This window comes from Papaver somniferum, chromosome 9 (assembly GCF_003573695.1).
Source record: "Papaver somniferum cultivar HN1 chromosome 9, ASM357369v1, whole genome shotgun sequence".
In the NCBI taxonomy this organism is placed as follows: Eukaryota; Viridiplantae; Streptophyta; class Magnoliopsida; order Ranunculales; family Papaveraceae; genus Papaver; species Papaver somniferum.
Genome location: NC_039366.1, coordinates 17,352,357 through 17,374,388, shown reverse-complemented (window position 1 = coordinate 17,374,388; position 22,032 = coordinate 17,352,357). Strand labels below are relative to the sequence as shown.

Below are 22,032 nucleotides of genomic sequence, written 5' to 3'. Positions count from 1 at the left end.
TAAAGAGGAAATTTAAAGAGATAGGTAAGAACGTGAGCAGCTGCATCTTCTCATTTTAAATACGGTCTTAAGACTCTTAACTTTAGTGTCTTCCATCAGCTTTTCATTTTAGAACACACTGAGAAATTAGAGAAAGTGAGAGTCCTGGTAGTCCTCTAATGGCATACATTCCTCCTCACAAAAGGCACTCTAAGGATGATAATAATATCCCCCTCCCAACTCAGTTCCAAAAGAAGGTGGGGTCATCATCATCGTCTACATCTAAATCAACAACTAAACGTACCAAAGATCGTGCTGCAAAGCTTATGGGTAGACATATCATTTACCTCCATTGTTCTATTTCTAAGTGGTTTATAGAAGCTGATGACGATCAGATCTCTGCAGATTCAATTCGGTTGGAGCCTTTTGTTGGATACAAGTCCGTTGAGTGGGAACGCGGTGGAAAACCATTTATTCTGGTTTGCGATTCCCTCACAGACAGCGGCAGTGGTTTTCCAAAGAATAATACTCCATGGGTTTCCATTACTGACAACATACGGTCAGATCTACTAGCTTCTTTTGAGAATATGAGAACTACAATAGATTTGGGAGAGGCAGGAGTAGCGATGAAGACAACTTTTGTAGCTAGATTTGGTACAGTTCTCTTTCATAAGCCTTCAGTCAACATAAGCAGCAGCAGCAGCAAGTCGGAGGCTGCAACTACTTTAGCTCGCGTCAGAAAACAGTTCTGTACAAAGGTTACTGATTCATATATCGAAACCATTTTCGGTGGAGTTTTTCCGATGATTGTAGCTGATCCGTACCAACCGAAGGAGTACTACCGTGTGCAAGTTTCTGACAAGGTGGAACCAGAATCAGGTTTTTCTATCAAATGCCAAATTATGTGCGGAGAACTTAAAATACAAAAGGTCGAGAAGAACCAGAAGAGATGCTTTGTAGGCTAGCCGATGTTTCGTGCCTTCATAAGGATCTTGACCTGAGGTTGATGCTAGCTACAAAGAGGGACTTGACGGCCGCACTTAAAGACGAAGAACTAAAAGGCTTAAAACAGTTGGTTGATTCTGCAATCTTGGATGGCAACGTAAAAGGTGGCTTGAGATGGCCTATGGGGAAGGAGCACTCTTTTGATGGTAGATACTCGGTTGTAGGGGCTTGGCATAGCATTGTTAAGACTTTCAAGAATGCATCCTTGAAGCTAAAGTTTATAAATGCAGACAGGTTTGATTTCTGCACTTCTGATGGAGAAATTGGAAAGGAACTAACTCCAGATATGAAAGGAGTAAATGATATGTTAATGGACAGGCTGGTCGACATGGAACCTGCCATTGGAAGCCTTGAGGACAATTTGAAGTTGGTATGGAATCATTTGCTGAGCTTTTGAGCTGTGATTGTGGCTGTTCAGCTTTTCAGCCACTGCAGCCTTCCAATGGTTGCCATTTTCTCTCTTTCTTTGTTCTCCCCGGATTTTTGTTTCATAGTTAACAGCAGTGTGTAACCTTTCCATATGTCGTTATAATTAGTACATTGTAAATTTGTCCTACAAAAGCAGCAAGTTCAAAGGTACGCCTAGATTTCTCGGTATCAAATGCGAATGGCAAATATAACATACAGTAGTTCATTTATAAACTGCAAACATCTGGACGTTCAACCAGAGTTCGAGTAAACATAGCCAGAAGAACCTAACAAATACGATCTACTAGTTAAACCAAGTACATATATATGTCTCAATGACAATAAGCATATCAGTTGCCCAAAAATAATATTGATGCACTTGATGGTCTGGTTGGCGGAGGTTAAAGCTTCTTCCGAACAGGCAAAAAGACTTGCTATGAAAAATAAAAATTTGGTAGAAAGTGCGAGAACATTTGCAAAATTGCTAATCAGGGTACCAACTTTGGGTGTACCAAATCCTATAAAAGACAAAAACATCCTTCACCTTGAAAATAGTACACCCCCAACTAATTCGTACACCCCATTAGCAGTCATAAAAATTTTGACCATTGAAATAGAGATTGACTTTTGACCGATTCATGTCTATAGCCAAAAACTAGGTAGGTAAGCCACTGAGTCACTGAGTTTGGGAAATCAATTCATGTTACAGAGTGAGTATTGACTATTGAGTAGTACCTTTTTGACTGTTTTTCTCTTTTAAAATAAACTGCTTTTTCACTCCTTCAATAATTCAATTACTAAATATTTACGATTATGGATTTTGGATCTTATCCGATGATTAGCTCAAGCTTTACCTTGTCTGTTCACATCTGATTTGATTGGTAAGTTATTGTTTCTGGCGTTGCTTTTGTGTTTTATATCCATTCTAGTTCTTTGATGTCATATGTTTATAAATCATTCATGTTTGGTAATTTGATTGAAATCTCAAGTTAGTAATTTGGGATAATCATATGGATCTTAGTTTCTGGATCTATACTAAATTTTTTGGTACATCTGCTGATCTGTGTATGGGCCACCAGTGAATGGTCAAATCAGTGAGCCAGGTAAGAAGGAGCTAAGAGTCAATGGTAATTACTAGTAGTTGTTTGCTGGTAGTTGTGACCAGAATTAATGGATGGCGACACTTTACTTGGAAAAGACTGAAATTTCTCTGAATTCTGGTTTTTGATCCTTGAGCTCAAGTCAAAGAGGGAAGTTCTCAAGGAAGTGAGAAAGGGAATAAATAAGTAGAACCTGAGCTGCTTTTCATTTTAAACACTCCTACAGGTTGGTGTCTTTCATCAGCTTTTCATTGCACCAACACATTGAGGAGAAGTTGCAGAAAGTGAGAGTTCAGGTCTTCCAATGGCAGCATACGTTCCTCCTCACAAGAGGTACTCTAAGGATGGTGATGATAATAATAATAGGCCACTTCCAACTCAGTTCCAGATCAATGTGGGGGAATCTTCTACTTCGAAAGATCGTGCTCGGAAGCGTGGATTTGTCCTGAACATGCCAAATGCTGTTTTTATGTCGTTCATGGAATCTGATGATGATGACATCCCTGCAAATTCAATTCGGTTGGTGCTTGTTGATGGATACACCTGCCTCAGGTCAACATCCTTTAGCCGCAGAGGTTTCGCAAAGAATACTCCATGGGTGTCTATTACTAAGAGAATACAGTCAGAGCTACTAGCTTCGTTTGCAAATGTGAGAAGTGCAATGGATTTGGGAGAAGCAGGATCAGCAATAAAGCCAACTTTTGTAGCTAGAATTGGTCAAATTCACCTGCTTGACCCTCCAGACAACATGCTCATCAGCAGCAGCAAGTTGGAGGCTGAAACTGCTGCAGCTCATGTCAAAAAACAATTCTGTACAAACCTTCCTGATTCATATATGGAGGCCATTCTTGGTGGAGTTGCTCCGAAGATTGTAGCTGATTTGCACCATTCGAAGGAGTACTACCAAGTGCTTGTTTCTGACAAGCGAGATCCAAAATCAGCTATCATTATCAAATGCCAAATAATATGCGGAGAGCTTAAGATACAGAAGATCGAGAAGAACCCAAAGAGATGCTTTGTAGCCAATGTTGTGTGCCTCGACAGGGATCTTGACCTGAGGTTGAGGCTAGCTATCAAGAGGGACTTGACGATGGCACTCAAGGATGACTCTAAAGAGCTAAAAAGCCTGAAACATTTTGTTGATTCTGCAATCTTGGATGGAAGTGTAAAAGGTGGCTTGAGATGGCCTTTGGGAAAGGAGCACTCCTCCGATGGTAGATACTCCGTCATAAAGACGTTCCGCTGTACTGTTAAAACTTTCAAGAATTCATCCTTGAAGTTGAGGCTTATGAACGCAGACGGATTTAATTTATGCACTTCCAATGGAAAAGTCGAAAATGAACTGGTTTTAGATATGAAAGAAATAAACGAGATGTTAATTGACAGGATGCTTGACATGGAACCTGCCATTGAAAGACTTCAAGAGGCTCTGAAATTGGTATGGAATCACTTGTTGATCTTTGAACTGTGATTGTTAGTGTGCTCCTTTATATGTTGCGCAAAAGCTTTTTAGCAGTATGTAACTTTTCTGTTTAGCGTTATCAACTTATTGAAGTGCTGTTCAGATGGCAAAAGCATATGAAAATTTTTCTACAAAAACATAAAGTTAATGTACAGATACTTTGGTATCGATGTGAATGGCGAGGCGACTAACTGATAAATTGCAAACATCTGGATGATGCGTGAAGATTCAATTTCAGTAGTTCATGGAAACATAAGTCGGTGTTTTTACTAGCGTAAAAATAAATTGCACGAACACTACTAGAAGACTACTAGTTAAACATATCTTGATGACAGCTTCTTCTGAACAGGCAAAAGGCTTTCTATGAGGGCTGTAATACATTTAATTTCGCAATATTCTGGGACGAAAGAAGTCCCATCGACTTCAAAATGCTGGAACGTGTTCTCTTTGCGATAATAAGAATAAAATTTGGCAAGCCTTGCATTCCTCATGAACCCGCGATTCCGCGAACATAAAACATAGCTAATAATCAAAATAGAGTGTAGAGTCCTCTTCATATCTTCAGCGAGATGCCTCCCTGTAGCATGTCATACCACCAACAGAATCTTTCCATAGAATATCTTTTAGCTTTGATGGAAATTTATCTGGTTTAAGCTCACTGAGATCCTCATCATCACGAGCAATCCCTTTTAACTTGTTCCTATCATGCTTTGCTTTTGCCATTTTTGCCAAATAATGCGCAGCTTCGTTCGATGTCCTTGGATATTCTACCAAATCTAATCCTTCTTCGTGTTTAAGGTCCTGGATAATAGGCCACAACCCCATATCGCAACTCACACAACAATCAAGATAATACTTACAGTCCTTGCAAATAACTTTTTCACTATATGAGGTTCTGCATTTATCAGTCCGGCAGTATTATGTGTACTTAATGAGCCTTCCAACTTTAATCCCATCAACAATTGATTTTTTTTAAAAAAAATCCAACTTTTTTTTGGCAAAAGTTGAGAGTTTACAAAAAAATTCCAACTTCTTTTAGTGGGTAGTTACTAGAGTTAATGGAATGGTGAGAGTTTTGTTGGGAAATGCTGCAATCTCTCCAGCTTCCTTTATCGATTCTTGAACTGAATTCAAACCATTAGCATTGGAAGTTGTACTGACAGCATGCGGGATAACTTAATGACAGTCAGAAGCATGCACTAAGAGAATTTAAAGAGATTGGTGAATATGAATCTCTTCATCTTAAATACAGGTTCTCCACTCTTTATTTCTCAATCACTCCTGTCCTGTAGAGTACTTTTAGAAGCTAGTAGAGGGAGATTGAGAGTTCCAGGACTTCGAATGGCATACATACCACCACATAAGAGGCAGTCTAAGGATGGTGATAATATTCCTGTTCCTACACCTTCTTTGCTTGAACATCAATTCCAGAGAAGATTAAACTTGAGATCTTCATCTGGTTCTGAATCAAGTACTAGAGTTTATAACGCTCGAAAGGTTGGAATAATGATTTACGCAAAAGATGCCATTTCTAAATGGTTTATACAAGGTGGTTCAAGATCTGATGGTGATCATCTCCCGGCAGGTTCAGTTCGAATGGATCCTTTTCGTCTTTCCAAGTCGTTTGAGTGGAAACGATGGGGAGATGCATTTGTTTTGACTTGTGACCCAGTGGATCTCCGCAGGTGCAAAGTACTCCATGGGTATCCATAGCTGTGAACATACGGGATGAGCTACTTCATTGTTTTGGAAATGTCAGAGAAGAAATACCTTCGGGAGAGATCGGAGAAGAACTGAAGCTTTCTTTTGTCATCAGAATTGGAAAAATTCTTTTTCATGGCAAGTACTTTTCTGGAGGTGTAGCAACCAGGGCGGATGCACAATCTTGTTTTGGTCACGTTGGAAGATCATTTTGCACAAACCTTCCCGACTCATACATGGAATCCATTCTTGCTACAGTTGTTCCAAAAGTCGGAGTTGATTCCCACCAAGCAAAGGAGTATTATCATGTAAAGGTATTCGACAAGCCTAACCCTAATACATCTATTTCAATCAAATGCCGAGTTATATCTGGACAACTTAAAATGCACAAGATTGAGCTGAACCAGAAGAGGTGTTTAGTAGTGGATGGATCTGGACCTGAGGTTGATGTTATCCACCAAGAGGGGATTGACAACGCCATTGATGGAGGACGCTGAGATGTTAACTAGCTTAAGGCAATTGGTTGATTGTGCAATACTGGATTCTAATGAAAAAGGTGGTGTGAGATGGGCAATGGGAAAGAAGTTCTCTGCAGATGGGAGATATACTGTCATAGGTGTTTGGCACACAAATGTGCAGACTTTCAAGACTTCCCAATTGAAGCTCAGGCTTAGAAATGCCGACCGATTCGATTTCTGGGCTTCTGATGGTGAAGTTAGCAATGAAGTAACGCTTGAATTAACGCTTCCCTGATGATGGGGTTGGACGTGGTTGAAATGGAAGCTACCATTGCAATCCTTGAGGATACTTTGAAATTGGTATGGGATCATCTCCTGAGTTGTGACCTATAAGATGACTGTTTTTCACTTGTTAAGCAACGGCTTCGCAGAGGTCATTGGTTCTAGAGTGCTAATCAGTCATGTTGTCTTCTTGTAAGATGCATTATTTATGTTGCGTTTGTTTTTCCTTTGTATGCAACACAAGTAAATCTTTATAATTTATTGGAGTGAATCAAACTTTCCTTGCTTGAAATCAATACTCTGCTAACCAAAAATAACAAGTTTGCTTGCTGGTTTGTGGTGATTTGAAGCGTTTTTTGCTCCCTTTTCAGCCCGCGTTTAGCTAAATGGGTTGTCCGTTCTTCCGGACGACGCTTGCGCTAGCAGGCACCAAAAAGGTGTGCACCTAGTGTGTTGATGGACACCCCAAGCTGGTCACCATATGTTTGTCCGGTACGTGGATACGCTGTTCCTAGTCGGACACGCACGCCAGGAAATGCCCTTTAGTGGCATTTCTGATATTTTTGTTTCTGATAAGGTCAAAGAGAAAACATTAACCTCTTCGTCACCGTTTGATAGATTCAGTGTTTCAATTTTGTTTCTTCAAATACACAATCAGAAAAATTCATAAGTTGGGTTTTTTCGTAATGAGGAGCTTAGGAAGAAGATTGATTAATCGAGTTATCACTCAAACAAAATCACAACAACGACAACACCAATCCGTTATTACTCGTTCTATTTCCTCTTCTTCTTCTTCAACCAGAATATCTAGTCCATTCTATATACAAACTTACAAATTCTCTTCTTCTGCTTTCAATCCATCTAGAACACAGTTTCTTAATTCAACGAAATGCACAGGGTTTGGAGGTTAGTTTGACGAATTTTAATTCTGGGTTTTGTTTATTTCTTGAATTTTGTAGAGTTCTTGACTAATTAGGGGGTTTTGTAATTCATCACTAATTTAATGTAATTTTTGCGAAATGAATGGTTTTTAGAGGTTACTTTGTGATTCGTGATTCTGGGTTTTGTTTATATTCTTGATTCATAATGTTTTGTATGGACTTTTAGGGATACTATGAATTTTTATTTTTTTCGTTTACAGGACAGAAGAGGAGTATGTTTATACAAACCCAATCAACACCCAATCCTTCTTCCTTGATGTTTTACCCTGGTAAACCAGTTATGGAAGTTGGGAGCGCCGACTTTCCAAATCCGCGTACAGCCATGAATTCACCTCTAGCTAAAGCTATCTATGGAGTTGATGGTATGTGCCCTCCTTGTAATTTTCATACCGATGCTTCAAATGTGTAATCAGCTTTAGTTGTGGGTTCTTGGTTTGTGTAATCTAGGGAGGCACTACATATACGCATGGACATTGTCTTGTGTGTCACTTAGGTTGTGATGGTAGTGACAAGTTATTGTGCATCTTTGCATTAACAGTAAGTGATTGCACACTTAAATGGAAAGAGTGAAGATGGTTGGACTGTCTTAACACCATTTATTGCTGCGGATACAGGTATTACACGGGTGTTCTTTGGATCAGATTTTGTAACTGTGACAAAGTCAGAGGAAGCTTCATGGGATTTGCTAAAACCCGAGATATTTGCAGCGATTATGGACTTCTATACCTCTGGAAAGCCACTATTTCTGGATGCAAGTGTTGCATCTGCCAAGGACACAGCTATTCATGAGGTATTTTTCCGACAATACAGGATCTTAACTTTTTCACATTTTCTTGTTTGGGAACAAATTATCTGCCTAGGAATTCAAATCTAATGCCATGCTCCTTTTAGGAGCCTCTGGTGTCTTCTTGTCGTGCTTCACCATGGTTTAAAAAGGCGCTTTTAGGGCGCGCTTTTGGGCGCTTTTTTGCGCTTCAGGTCCTAGGCGCTTCTAGAGTGCCGCTTTACGAATTGGCTTATATTAGGAAGTGAAAAGTCGGCCAGCCCAGTAGGGCTTGTTTCACGTTTTCTAACTAAATACAATTAAACCTAATTTATAGGGCATGGTGATCATGATGACGATGACTATCTACATGATGATATGAATGATGCAGACATTCGTGGCTAGTATATTTAAATAGCTCTTTGGTAGAATATGCAATATCAGTATGCCATCTGCTTAGTTAGTCTAATTGTTCCTTTCATTATGTCTGAACTTCGTAGTTTTCTTTTATTAGGTTGATAACTTCTTATTTATATATATTACTATATATTTCAAAAAGCTCGTTTTCGCTTTACGCTTTGGTATGAGAGCGCTTCGCCCCACGCTTTCGCTTTTTAAAACCTTGTGCTTCACTTTGCATAAGTTGGCTATTTTATCAGCTTGAATATGATAGCAACATTACTATCTTGGAAAAAAAATAGGATAGGTACAGTGAGTTAGTTCCCTGGTGGAAGTTTAAAAACATATCTAATGTACAAGAGAATGGGAAATGGTGGAAGAGTTTTTCTGCTTTAGGAAATACATTTCATAGTTCTATGTGTATTGGCTACATTATTTGTCGTTTATGTGTATTTTCTTTGACACTGTAAACACTTAATCTGAGTTTCAACTGCGAAACCGAAGGATGTATGCTTACAGGCATGGTGTGCCTCGATAGAGAGAGAGGAAGCACATATGGGTTTTGTGTATTGTCTCAACATGATAGGATAGAAAATGGGGTATATGAAAGTTTTATGAAAAGATTTGTTGTATGCTTTATTTTGATATTTTACTTCATTAGTAGCCTACAGTCCGGCAACCATCGAATGGTCTATTCGTTTTGCCCAAAAAGCTATGATACTGCGACTAGCTATTAGAAATTAGTCAGAGTTCCACTTCCTGCAGCATTAACTTAATTGCAATTGCTGCTAGCAGAACTGGGTGTCTTGATGGACAGGCTGCTGCAAGAGCTGCTAAGGCTGTCAAAGACAGATGCCCAAGTCTAATTATAACATTGTCTGATTTAGTGTTCTAGTTTTTCTTGGCATCTTGAATTTAACCTTTCCTAGTTGGTTTTGGCAGTCAAAACCAACGTAAGTCTCGGATATAAGAACTTAAAAATATTCTTTCTTAGTAAATCCTGGGAGTACTTATAGATCACAGAAAACCCCATTGTGGACTGATTGTGAGATTCTGCTAAGAATATGAGAGTTTTCCCGAATCTAGAGGGCGTGGGATAGAGGTTTTGCTGCAGATAGAGGGTAAAATCCTGGATTCTGTTGCATTTGGAGAAATCAGGTCTTTCCTCATATATGAAGAGATAGTTGGGTTTTTTGCTGCCAATAAATTAGTAGTTTAAGATCGTATAAGCTTTTTACATGATGTTCTCCTGGTTATATGTGTCCAAAATAATCGAACAGTTTGGAGGCATTTTGGATCAGTTTGTCAAATTTATATATAGAAGATGTCATTCTTACATGAGATTTTACAGGATGATACAGAGATTGTTGCAATGATCAAAGAATTGCTGGAGACTCGCATTAGGCCTGCAGTACAAGATGATGGTGGTGACATTGTGTACCGAGGATTTGATCCGTGGGTGTCTTGAACTGTTCATTGTTAAATACAAAGTCAACTATAATTTTTGGGAAGTGGTTATTTGGATTAAAACCATTAAATCTCTGTTGTTTTGTACTTTTTTAGGGAAACTGGAGTAGTTAAGCTACAAATGCAGGGAGCTTGTAGTGGTTGCCCTAGCTCAGCTGTCACTCTAAAATCAGGGATTGAAAACATGCTCATGCATTATGTACCTGAGGTAAGGACCCTTGATTTGTATTTGCGCAGTTTTTCTTCTACTTCAGTACTCAGTAGTTGCATCGCATGGTATGGATATTGTAGAGATGAACTTCAAAGTACTACAAGGTACTGTGGTATTATCTGTTACACATGCATAGACAGCAATTAACTCTAGAATAATGCAGATGAAAACTACTATTAGAATCTACAACACATTGGGTATCTTAGAGATGAAATCAAAAAATGTTGATAGTACGGTAATTGGTGATGAAGTCCAAGGTGGATCGATAACATGTATTACATGAAACCTAACAGAAAACTAGTTCTTCTGGTAAGGACTTACAACATACCCAGGCGGTGCAGCCTCAAGAACTATCTTCTGTTTTCTGTTTCAGCTTTAGCCCTCCATCATTCTAGTGCACACAGATAGATCAATCCCAAATCCTGGGGAAGTTTCAGTTCCTTAGCCATATCTAGAATTCTTGCATAATTAGTAGGTTTATCTAGTCTGAGCTGAATATGTAATGTAATACAGTCACCCATTCAAAGAGGATCTTAACGTGTGTGTTGTTTCCTGCCATTATTATATACACTTTCTGTTTATCTAGTCTGTTTGAGCTGAATATGTATTGTGTTTATCTAGTCTGTTTATCTTAATGTGTGTTATTTTCTTGCCATTCTTTTGTTTAAATTAAGAAGCAAAATCTTGTTTGTTCCAGGTGAAAAGTGTAGAACAAGAAATGGACGAAGAAGAAGTTAACGAAGAAGAAAATGAATCTGTCACCAGCTAAGATTGCTTACAATATTATCACCAAGGAGTAAAACATGTTTGTATTAGTGGAGAGGTTTTTGTCACGCATTCTTTAGTTTATCCTTTTCTTTTCTTGTATAATTTTAGGCAATAACTTTTAAGTTGTATCCTGATATGTACAAGACATTGACAAAGATGGCAGGACAATGCTTTCCTTATGATCTGAATAATATTCTTGTCTGGTGCAATCCATTTATCCAAAGAATGTCCTTACTGATCTTATGGAGCATCTCTTTATTCTTGCATGGTCTATTTGTTCCTTGCTTTGAAAAGCAGCAACCTATCCCTTGCAAGGTAAACAAATCCCAAACCTTAAGGAGATGCAAGATTATACCAATTTCTGATGGAGATGTTGATTCTTTATTCTCCCCAGAGTCAGAATTAAGATCACATCACATTTGAACACAAGAAAGTGTGCACAACTGTTTGGCCTAAGCTAACTTTTTGCACCCAACATGAAATACATTCAGAAGCAACACAGAAAAATTTAAAGCAGGGGAGAAAGAACAGTTTCATATCAACCAAAGAGAGCTAGAGAGATGCATACATAGTCATTAACAATAACATCATAGTCTTACTAACGCAGAACAGGGTTCACAACCAACCTCTGCCATTAGGCTCAAGCTGATAAATACCTCTCTCAGTTATCCGACCAGACCGATCAATTGTTTATCGTTTTCTTTTCCATCTGTCGAATTATAAAACCAAATCATGATAAAAGAACACAGACAATTCAAACTTAAACCACAAATACCCAAATGCAGAAAAGAGTTCACTGCTTCAAATCTTGTCCAGACTGGCTTTCAGCTTTCACAAATAAATTAGCTTTCAAATCTTCTCCTCGAGCTTATCCGCTTTAACGACAGGATTAGCCTTTGAAATAGCATTTCTTCCAAGAGCCTTGTAATCAAACGTACACTCATGTTTTTCTGGATACCTGTGAGTAGCACAGAATGTCATCCCACATTTGCACTTGATTGCTGTCAAACCGACTTTTTTCCTACAAGTCGAGCATCGACCTGGTTGTGCATCGACCACTGGTGAAGCTACTACTGGAGGTTCTTCCGCAGGAGATGAAGTTGCAGCAGTGACCAGATTTGTGCTGTCGGCCGAAGTTGATGGAAGCACCAAGGCAGGAGTAGAGACCACCACTTTGGTTGTTGTCATTGAAGAGGATGATCCAGCTAGAGATTTTTCAACGGCAATTTTCGCAGAAGAAGCTTGTTGTTCAGAAAGGCAATGATCCCGATAACACTTGGAACACAAATTTAAAGTTGCTGGACTACCAAAGAATCCGCAATTGTTTGCACACAATCTGTGTTCTGGTGGAGTTTGACATCTTTGTTCTTCTGCCATCTTTGTCTTTGATTGCTGGCTGCCTAGTTTTCTTACGACTCCTCTCAAAAAGTATTGAAAACCTAGAAACTGAAAAAAAACAGTACCTAATTAATACAGTTTAAAAATCAAAAAACAAACAACATCGCAACAGTTTCAACTTGGACAGAACGTTTCGAACATTAGCAACCTCAACCTAACATTCAAACTAGTTTAGAAGAGATTAATTCGAAAATCAATAACCAAACCTAATAAGGTACAAACAACTCACAAGTACAAAGTTAGAATTTCAAACTGAACGCTTCAAATTCTAACCCATCTAAGAATGAAACTCCTCATAACATGAACATGTCATACGACTCTAATTTCTTCGCAGAAGAAGCAAAATTCTTACAGATAATCAACACAAACATAATCGCAAGAACAAAAAATAGCCAAGGTTTATCAGATCATTATATTTTTCGTGTTGTCGTAACGCCTAATATCTCCTTCAAAACAGAAAACCCTAATTTCCCTTCAATTGAAACCCCTTTTATTCATATTTATAAACCTCTAATTCCCAATTTTAAGAAAACTCAAATATACTAAACTTCTAAACTGGAAGTATCTAGAAACTAGTATTAATAATCATCAAAAATTGCCTAAAATAAAATTACCAAACAAAAATAAACAGATCATATCTCAAAATCAAACTGATTAAAACAAAAACAAATCCTCAAACCACTCCAGACCTGATTAAATTAAAAGAAATCAGCTGATCGTGGAACTCAGATTTGAAATCCCCTCTTCTTCTTAATCTGATGATAACATCTAATTAAAAAGTGATTAAGGCTCAGCTTCTAGATCTCTTCTTCTTCTTCGTTTAAAACTTCCACTCCCCTGAGAAAATTAAAAAAATTAAAAAAAGAGAATAAAAATAAAATAAAAACAAAGGGTTTTACTGAGAGAGATGACGGAGTCGTGATCGGAACCTGAGGCTGGTGGAAGGAGGGAGGGAGAAAGGGAGCGGAAGGAGGCGGCGGTGGGTTCTTCCTCAAGGAGGCTGGTTCAAAGGAGGGGGTGAAAATGAAGAAATAAGAAACCCTAAATAAACAAAAGAAAAATGAAAAAAAGAGGAGGCGGTGGCGTTATACATACGTGTCGTTTAATCATGGTGGTGGTGGATAATATGTCCCACCAAACCATGACATTGAAACTGTCAGTTTACGTGACTCATTCTTTGATTATTTTTTTTACATGGATATGTGATGAGACTGGTGACACCATTCTGCCATTAGCAATTCGACAACTACTATATTTATATTTATGTTGAGTCCACCATGGCAAAACAAGTAGGTATTGTTTCCACAACTACTATATTTTTACTGGCAGTTTATGCGGCCAAAGGTTGCGGTAAATATTTGCACAAGGAATTGCATAATTAGTGATGAACTCGGATTTATTATAAAAAAAACATAGGATAAATCGAAATTTAAAAGATTAAGATTCACAAAATTAATAACAAAACTTGAATGGAGATAAAAAATTATGGATTATATGTTAGAAGAATGGGAAAATAAATGGATAAACGAAGAAAGTTTTAATATTTTTAAACAAAATCATGGGTTGGGTTGAAACTACGAGTGTGTTTGTTTTTTTGCTGACTCAGCCTTTAAATCTGACTCAGCTCCTGACTCGGTTCGAGTCAGGTGTTAGACCGTTTGCTTTTTATTTTGAGTCAGATCTGACTCGCGATCTGACTCAGACCTAACCCCTAACTTGGATCCATTTGAATCAGGGAATAAAATGTCCTTGACTCATAAGACCAAGCCACTGACTCAAATATTTTTTAGTCAGATGAGTCAGCTCTGACTCGAAAAACAAATATATTGAGTCATATCATGATGATTCAGGTGATATTAGTCAGATTCAGACGACTCTGATGAGTCAGGAAAAAACAAACAGTGTGTACATATATTTATCACAACTACAGGAGGGCTAAATGCAAAATTTTAAAAAGTTTTCTACATAAAAAAATTATTGGCCTAATAATAACGCTATAGCCCGGATTAGCCCCATGCTAAACCCGTCCCTCCAACGACTGGACTCATCTCCGCTAAAATTGGTGGGCTTAATCGGCGTTAACGAATTCATTTAAGCTATAAATTCGTCAAATTATTAAGATTATGGGGCAGAGAATTAGCCGAGATTGAGGGTTAGTCATACAGAGCCATGGTTGGTTAATGAGCAAATACATGGTTGGTCAGCAGTTCAAGGCATGATCTCAGTTGTCCAATAACCAACATAGAAATAACCCCATGTTGGAACAATTGCTGAAAATAGCCTACAAAATAATCATAAACCAAACAAATACAAAATTGTTATGGCTGAGTCACGACCAGGTCGCTCTCTTTAAGACGTTTTGCGGCTCTGCCCAAGATTGTGCAAGCAGTTTTTCCATGTCGCGTCGTCCCCAAGATAAACAGCCGAGTAAGTCTCTTTCACAATCACTCTTGCGCTTTGAGAGTATGTGATACTTGTACACTTCTATTCTTGCTCAAAATCAAACTTGTAGAAAAACTAGTGATGATCACACACTAGTTTCTTTCTCTCAAAAGTCTTATTTTTCTGTAAAACTCCAAAACAATTAAATAAAAATTCTCACATTATTTTCCTACCAAAATCTGATTTTTGTACTAAAGAAATTCAATAGTTAATGACACTTTATTATCACAATTAATACCATTAACTTCCTCTAAATAAAACAGTCAAAGGATTAATAACAGAAATAAATTTCTTTTAAGAAGATCATTAAGATTAACAAAAACAAATTTAACAAAAATAATAAATGAAAATTAATTTTGTTTTAAAACATATATTTCCAACAATCCCCCACTTATATTTTTAAAACATTGAGCAAGATCTATATAGTGATGTGCATAAGTAAAGGTATCTTTCGATTTTGAACCTTTACATAGTGTTAGGATCTTAAAAAATCTAACCATAGAGTGCACGTAAGTCTTTGAACTCTAGGAGATAAGAAGATTGTCTAACACACACAAAACTATGCTAGTGTAAAGTCTAAAGCCAGCACATTACGGCCCTGTGCTTGAATCCCGGTCTAATGAATGATCTAGAGAACTACCCATATTCTCATAGAAAGCGGCCACACTTTCACATTCATATAGGTGAGTCTATCAAGAGTACTCTTGTAGCTAAGCACCCCAATCTAAATAGAGATATAGACATCACTAAGAGTTTTAGAAACAAAAACTCAACCTTAACTCGCTTCAGGATATCATGCGTGGGATGAATTCTCAATAGCATGATTCCGTGTCTACATATTATCCGTGACTTTGTCCCATTTGAACCTACATTTTGGGATTTCCATTCATAGGTAGGGATTACCTTTTGAACCTACTTCTGGAATCTTTAGTTATAGGTTGGGTGTCAATCACGAACAACTATGTCCATATCATTTGTGAATCGTTAATCCCTTTGAACCTATTTCTAGGTGGGTATCCATCACAAATGACTCAATTCTCAATGGGCATCAACATCATCCCGTAAGATGTATTCACACCTTCTTATTAATCCTTTCGTCAAAGGATCAACGATAACTCTTTTTAGACCATATATAATCCACTCTTATAGCATAAAAAATGCTTTCTATCACCTTATATGTCGACTCTACCGTTGTAATTAACGGTTCTCAACTCTTTCAATAGCCGCGGTACTATCGCATTGGATTAATATGTCTGTTCTTCCTCTATCTAGTAGAGGACTGAATCACTCCATCCCTTAGATTATTCATTTGAGAGGATATCTCAATCAGCATCGCAATAATATCCTTAAAGGATTGCGGTAAACATTTTTAGATAGTGTATTTCTAGGTTTAAGGTTCTTTTCAGACACCTCATAACCTTCTCAATGTTTTACTAATTATCCATACATGGATTATTAGTAAAATCTGCATATATGTAACCCCCACTACAGAAGTAATATACATATAGTCTATCACGTAGCAAGAAGCAATGCCATGCTATCATACTCAATTTCTAGTGCAATCACACAGAATCTCAAAAAAATTGGCACTAAATCAAATGAGTGAAAACTAGTTTAAGTTAAACTATATATATTTCTATTTCTTTCCATTGTATTAAATATATTCAAGAGAAGAACAAATTCAATTCAAGCATATACACTATCTTCCCTCGAGTCTTTCATGTCAAATAGTAAACTAAGCATGTTTTCATTTTCATTAACATCATATAAGTTAGAATTTAAATTCCACAAATCACTTATGCGTATACAACAACAAGCGTTATGCATTTCATTTTCAAAAATTCTGAAATTCTTCAAACTAATCAAAAAATAAATTTTGTCTCATTCAATTGTTTCAAAGTTTGCTTCAGAATATATATGATGATGACTTATCTAACTTATATTCATTCTGTTCTTGTAGAAACTACACAATTTTTCATGCTTGGTCTACATAGATTCTCATCTTTTATACATTCCATATATTTTTCTACATATGATACACAACAAATAACGCATCGTAGAAACAACATCACCAATCAAGAATGTAAATCAAGCGACATGAAAGCAAGTATTGAAATTAATTACCCTTTCTTTATTTTTCAAACTAAAATATTCGGTTCTTAAAACCTATTTCCAAAGATTAAAATTATGAGGAGCTAAGTATCTCAAACAAGATAATAATTATGACTAAAGTTTGTTTTAGTCTTACTACTTACACATCAATTCTTAATGATCTTGTGATCTCCATTTCTAGCTAGCTCTTTAATCTAAGTTTAGCAATCAAACATACATAGGGTAGAGTACCCCCACTATTTCTCGACCAAAGGAAACTTCAAATCAACACCAAAATATAAAATTGAGAAGTTACTTATGCAAATTGCATTTCTAGCCACGTTCATTCAAAAATTTCTGTAGACTACGGTAGACGTCATATTTTGGTGTTTAATACCAATTCAAAAACCAGAAAGTTTCCTCATTCATACAAAAAATTAGAAATAACTTTTTTAAGCACAAATAATTTCTCTAAATTCATATTTGACGTGTTATGTGTTCTTGCTCATTACTAATAAAGTAATTATCCAATTTCAAAATTCTTTTGGCACAATATAGAGGACGACCAACAAACATTTTTCATGAGACATGGCAGATAACTTCATAATTAAAATTATGTTCATTTCTTTGTGAGATTTGGTATTCATATTTATTTTGACTAGGTTTCTTATTCTTTAGGTTTTGGTTTGGTATCAAGTTCTATCTCATAAGTTCCAAACTTGTATCAGTCACTCATTTATTGTCATAAACAATAATTCTCAATATTTGGTTTTCGTACAACTCATTCTAACATTGAAGAATCAATTCATTCTCAATGTAGAATGCAACTATTTGATCACTACAATAGCTACAAATTGTTCATCAAACATACCTTATTTGCTTTGAAATCTCAACTGGTCATAAACCAACGTCCATTCTTTCCACACCAACAAAGAAATCAGCAAACCATTGCTCCTTACGTCGACTAATCTCTAGTATTTACTCGCAAATTTTGTTTTCATTGGGAAACAAAAAACTTGCTCAAGTAAGTGAAATTATCACCTGTCACAATCATTTAAATGTGAGCATTTTTAACCCAAAATAAGTTAGGTATGCACTTATGTAAGTACTTAAAAATCAAATAAAAATTAGAACTCCAAGTATCAAAAAAAGTAAAGTTTTATAGTTATAACGTCATAGATTATAACTTTCTACTAAGCATTTTATCAAACATTTGTCGCGCACTAGTTTGATTTCCAATAATGATCTTATATTTTCATTCCCAAAACAAAAGTAAAGTAATAAAATAAAACATTATTTTTATGCTAAGTTCTTACATCTCTAATCTCTAAACTCAAGCATCACATCTCTCAAAATAGAAATTCAAATGAAAAATTTCAAAATGGGGTTTCAAGATAAATTCCTGATCTATATAATATTTTTCATGTTACACGAATTCGAATTATCTACACAAAAATTGGGAAAAAGAATTCAATCATAACTAAATTTCTGCCCGTCAGAATTTTTCAGATACGTTATGCAGTTTTCTAAAATATTTTTCGGGCTCCAAAAATTCTGAAATTGCACATGGATGATCCTCATGATGTCTAATATATCTAGTTAAAATTTCTAGACCCAATTCATTTTCGTGTATGAGATAAAAATAAAAGTCTACATCATGTTAAAAAATATTTGTTTATCATCAATAACATTTTTCTATGTTAGGTATTCATGATGAAAACTATTATCCATATGACAACCCTAATCCATCAAAATCACAAATAAAATTGAACTTTAGGTATATAGTAACCTAAAATTTCCAACCATCATATTAAATTGTTAAAGAAAAATTATACCATTCATATAATTCTATAAAACAAATTAAAACAGAGATACTTATCACATTTCAGCAATCGTTTTCTTTTGATATCCATGGCAGAATAAATCGTCTTAAAATTGTTGGAACAATTGCTGAAAATAGCCTGCAAAACAATCATAAACCAAACAAATACAAAATTGTTATGGCTGAGTCACGACCAGGTCGCTCTCTTTAAGACGTTTCGCGGCTCTGCCCAAGATTGTACAAGTAGTTCTTCCATGTTGCGTCGTCCCCAAGATAAAACAGCCGAGTAAGTCTCTTTCACAATCACTCTTGCACTTTGAGAGTATGTGATACTTGTACACTTATATTCTTGCTCAAAATCAAACTTGTAGAAAAACAAGTGATGATCACACACTAGTTTCTTTCTCTCAAAATTCTTATTTTTCTTTAAAACTCCAAAACAATTAAAGAAAAATTCTCACATTATTTTCCTACCAAAATCTGATTTTTGTACTAAAGAAATTCAATAGTTAATGATAATTTATTATCACAATTAATACCATTAACTTCCTCTAAATAAAACGGTCAAAGGATTAATAACATAAATAATTTTTTTTTAAGAAAATCATTAAAATTAACAAAAACAAATTTAACAAAAATAATAAATGAAAATTAATTTTGTTTTAAAACATATATTTCCAACACCCCATTTGTTCTTTATCCATCGGGACAACAGCAATATTACCAAAGATTGACGACATTAAAGTGTAAATAAGTTTTGGTCTTAAAATCGCAATGGATACCTGGATTTCTTACGGGGTTTGGTGCCACCAATTGGGACGTGAACCTGAAGCCATTAAGAAGCGCACTCGACTTTTATAAACGGATCGGGGTTCAAGTGGGAACCGGAGGAATCACAGCCAAAGAATTTTGATATACGTATGCATAGGTATAACAATGTAGAATCTCTGTCGGTTGAGTTTCTGCATTTCTCTTGATCTCGGAAGTAAGCATATCAAATCTTGACGATTCGAGAAACTCGGATGAGTCGTCCTAGTCATCTCGATCCGAGCAACCGTGTTGATGGTAGTCTTTGAAAATCAGCGAAAAAGCAAAAACACGAATAAAAATATATCATTTCTGAAGCGGTCCGCGAGTTATAACCCCAGAGGTGTCACCATCCTTCCACAAAAAACCCATCAAAACAAAAATAACACAAAAACCCCATCAAAACAAAATTAACACAAAAACTCCAAAATAAAATTTGATGAAACCAACATTTAAATTTGGAGTTTTTGTATCGATTTTTAAAATTTTGGGGTTTTTGTATCAATTTTGTTTATGATGGAGTTTTAATGGATCCCAACATTTGAGTGGGGTTTTTGTACCACAAGTTTGGTCACCTTGGGTTTTTATGACTAGTTTTTTTTTCTGAAGTGATTTTTCATCAACTCTATTATAAAAACAACGAAACTCAACGCCATAAGATGCAAAAATTTGATCTCAAATCAAATAAAAATTAGGAAACGAGGATATGATTTTGAGGGTACTTATACTAGGAATTTGGAGTGGATTTGTGTGGTGTAGGGGCAGAAAATATAATCTCCGCGTAAAAGCATCTCGGAACTTAGACACGGGTCAACTGGGTAGGAAATAAAACACCAAATATAATCCTAAATGTTACTTTACCATATAACGAGATATCAACCACTCACTCAGGATGAGGATACTGTAAAGGCTTGATGAGATGGTCAGATTAGCATTCAATGATTGAGTTTGAAGTGGGTGGAGATGCATTTAATGAAAGTCGGAACGGTCAGGTTAGCGAGAGACCTAGTTGACCATCCAGGTGACGAAAAGGTATTTTGTTCGTAGACAGAAGGACGGGAAAACTTCAGCGAAGATAACCCTTCTGCACTATATTTGGCATTTAAGTATCCACTACAATAGAAACTTTTGTAAATTACCTATAGGTAGCATAGATTTTATTTTTAAGCTTTCATCCTAAGAATGCCAATAGAAAGATACCATGCTCCTAAGGTTTGCCGGTTTCACTCCCAACCATGGTGAATCCCCCAACTAGCGAAGGTAGACACCATGGTTTATTTCAGCACTCATCCATGTTTCTAGTGCCAAAATGTGACTCCTAAAGCTACACTCAAAGTTATCTCTGATATCGGTTGAAATGGTAGTAAGCCGAATTCCATGAACTGGATGGTTTAAATAAGAGACATGGGTAATTTTACATGGTTCGGTGTTAAAACTACATCTTCATGAGTGATTCCCTAAGTAATGATGGTGGTTACAAGCCAAAAATATTCAAACTCTCAATAACATAATCCTCTCAAGCTCTCTTTGTCTCTTAACCCTAAAATATATCAACAATTATCTCAATATCCTCTCTTTCCTTAAATAGACAACTCTGCACCGCTAAACGTTTTGCAGGGAACATAGCATATAAGCTGGTGGACTCTAAGGAATCTCAAGCTCGTCCACGCTATTGGACCAGTCAAGAGACGGCTAAGCCGCTAATGACTCGATTAATTAGAGATGAAAGTTAATTAATAGAAATTAATCTAACAACGATCTAGATACGAAACTAGTATCACTAGATAGATCTCGGAAATTTATGTGAAATGGCCTACTCGAACGTGTCAATCGGATACTGGACGACGAAGACATCATCGGATTAATATGAAGGGTAAAATTGTCATTTTACTTCAAATCGCATGGCTGCCCTTATCCGTTTATTGGGTGCCCTTATCTACCCGTACCAAGAGGATAAACTCTCATTTCTCTTTTCTTTCTTCTTCATTCTTCTTCCTCCTTTCTTCTTCTTCTCTTCATCATCTCGAGTTTCTGTGAGAGTTTAAGTAAGAATTGATTGATGAAATCATCTGTGGATGCTAATAGATGATGTAGAAGATACTAGAATCATTTGTTTTGAATCTGAGCAGTTAGGGTTGTATCAGAGAAGATGAAATTAGGTTTCCTGGTTTTGAGTTTGGGTTTGTGAAGAATTGAAGATTATTTTGAGTTGATGATAGATGAAAAATGAAAGGATTGATGTTGTATTGATGCTGTAAAGCTTCTCTTATGAAGAATAACAAAACTAGGTAAATTAGGGTTTCTTTAATAAGCTTTGTTTTGTGTGAATTGATGTATTGTTTGATCAATTAGTATTAGGTTTATTCTTAATTGAAGTATAGATAGGTTTATGCAGTTTAATTTTAGTTTCTTAGTTAATCAAATCTGAAATTATGGTTCATGCAATTTAGTTTGTCTGAGTTGGAGATTACAGATGAAGGGGATATTTTGATTCAGCTGAACTGGTGGTGCTGGTTGTGTTAATTTGG

The 22,032-nt window shown here is 36.3% G+C and overlaps 5 protein-coding genes and 1 long non-coding RNA gene across 7 annotated transcripts; 4 read left to right on the top strand and 2 right to left on the bottom strand.

Annotated features, from left to right (window-relative positions):
* The first annotated feature begins 158 nt into the window (after positions 1–158).
* LOC113311488 lies at positions 159–1,381 on the top strand. Its single transcript, XM_026560322.1, has 2 exons — positions 159–858; positions 993–1,381. Exons 1-2 carry the CDS (start codon positions 159–161, stop codon positions 1,379–1,381), a joined length of 1,089 nt encoding a protein of 362 aa, XP_026416107.1.
* Positions 1,382–2,143: 762 nt separating this feature from the next.
* On the top strand, positions 2,144–4,163 carry LOC113308062. The gene is made up of 2 exons (XM_026556533.1): positions 2,144–2,273; positions 2,472–4,163. The coding sequence occupies exon 2, from the start codon at positions 2,797–2,799 to the stop codon at positions 3,961–3,963; it is 1,167 nt and encodes a 388-aa protein (XP_026412318.1). The 5' UTR covers positions 2,144–2,273; positions 2,472–2,796; the 3' UTR covers positions 3,964–4,163.
* A 1,018-nt stretch (positions 4,164–5,181) lies between these two features.
* LOC113311487 lies at positions 5,182–6,152 on the top strand. Its single transcript, XM_026560321.1, has 2 exons — positions 5,182–5,639; positions 5,714–6,152. Exons 1-2 carry the CDS (start codon positions 5,182–5,184, stop codon positions 6,150–6,152), a joined length of 897 nt encoding a protein of 298 aa, XP_026416106.1.
* An 870-nt stretch (positions 6,153–7,022) lies between these two features.
* LOC113314371 (nifU-like protein 4, mitochondrial) lies at positions 7,023–11,167 on the top strand. The gene is made up of 6 exons (XM_026563167.1): positions 7,023–7,301; positions 7,537–7,698; positions 7,951–8,126; positions 9,850–9,953; positions 10,062–10,173; positions 10,874–11,167. Exons 1-6 carry the CDS (start codon positions 7,082–7,084, stop codon positions 10,943–10,945), a joined length of 846 nt encoding a protein of 281 aa, XP_026418952.1. The 5' UTR covers positions 7,023–7,081; the 3' UTR covers positions 10,946–11,167.
* LOC113314373 lies at positions 9,827–10,864 on the bottom strand. The gene is made up of 3 exons (XR_003342384.1): positions 10,505–10,864; positions 10,169–10,295; positions 9,827–9,967 (listed from the first exon to the last, which is right to left on the bottom strand). It is a non-coding gene; the product is annotated as an uncharacterized LOC113314373 (long non-coding RNA).
* Positions 11,168–11,451: 284 nt separating the features above from the next.
* On the bottom strand, positions 11,452–13,421 carry LOC113314372 (zinc finger A20 and AN1 domain-containing stress-associated protein 5-like). Of its 2 annotated transcripts, none has more exons than XM_026563168.1 (3): positions 13,272–13,420; positions 13,032–13,179; positions 11,452–12,390 (listed from the first exon to the last, which is right to left on the bottom strand). In XM_026563168.1, the coding sequence occupies exon 3, from the start codon at positions 12,319–12,321 to the stop codon at positions 11,794–11,796; it is 528 nt and encodes a 175-aa protein (XP_026418953.1). In that variant the 5' UTR covers positions 12,322–12,390; positions 13,032–13,179; positions 13,272–13,420; the 3' UTR covers positions 11,452–11,793. The 2 variants fall into 2 exon arrangements, with proteins under 2 accessions (XP_026418953.1, XP_026418954.1); XM_026563169.1 differs by having other exon boundaries at positions 11,481–12,383; positions 13,272–13,421.
* Between the last annotated feature and the right edge of the window lie 8,611 nt (positions 13,422–22,032).

Bases quoted from the DNA above. Each gene is read 5' to 3' on its own strand.
- LOC113311488 (XM_026560322.1), top strand. From the start codon at position 159: ATGGCATACATTCCTCCTCACAAAAGGCACTCTAAGGATGATAATAAT. The intron at 859-992 runs GTTTTTCTATCA...GGTTGATGCTAG, and splicing joins CAAGGTGGAACCAGAATCAG to CTACAAAGAGGGACTTGACG.
- LOC113308062 (XM_026556533.1), top strand. From the start codon at position 2,797: ATGGCAGCATACGTTCCTCCTCACAAGAGGTACTCTAAGGATGGTGAT.
- LOC113311487 (XM_026560321.1), top strand. From the start codon at position 5,182: ATGAATCTCTTCATCTTAAATACAGGTTCTCCACTCTTTATTTCTCAA. The intron at 5,640-5,713 runs GTGCAAAGTACT...TGGAAATGTCAG, and splicing joins GACCCAGTGGATCTCCGCAG to AGAAGAAATACCTTCGGGAG.
- LOC113314371 (XM_026563167.1), top strand. From the start codon at position 7,082: ATGAGGAGCTTAGGAAGAAGATTGATTAATCGAGTTATCACTCAAACA. The intron at 8,127-9,849 runs GTATTTTTCCGA...GAGATTTTACAG, and splicing joins AGGACACAGCTATTCATGAG to GATGATACAGAGATTGTTGC. The intron at 10,174-10,873 runs GTAAGGACCCTT...TGTTTGTTCCAG, and splicing joins TCATGCATTATGTACCTGAG to GTGAAAAGTGTAGAACAAGA.
- LOC113314372 (XM_026563169.1), bottom strand. From the start codon at position 12,321: ATGGCAGAAGAACAAAGATGTCAAACTCCACCAGAACACAGATTGTGT.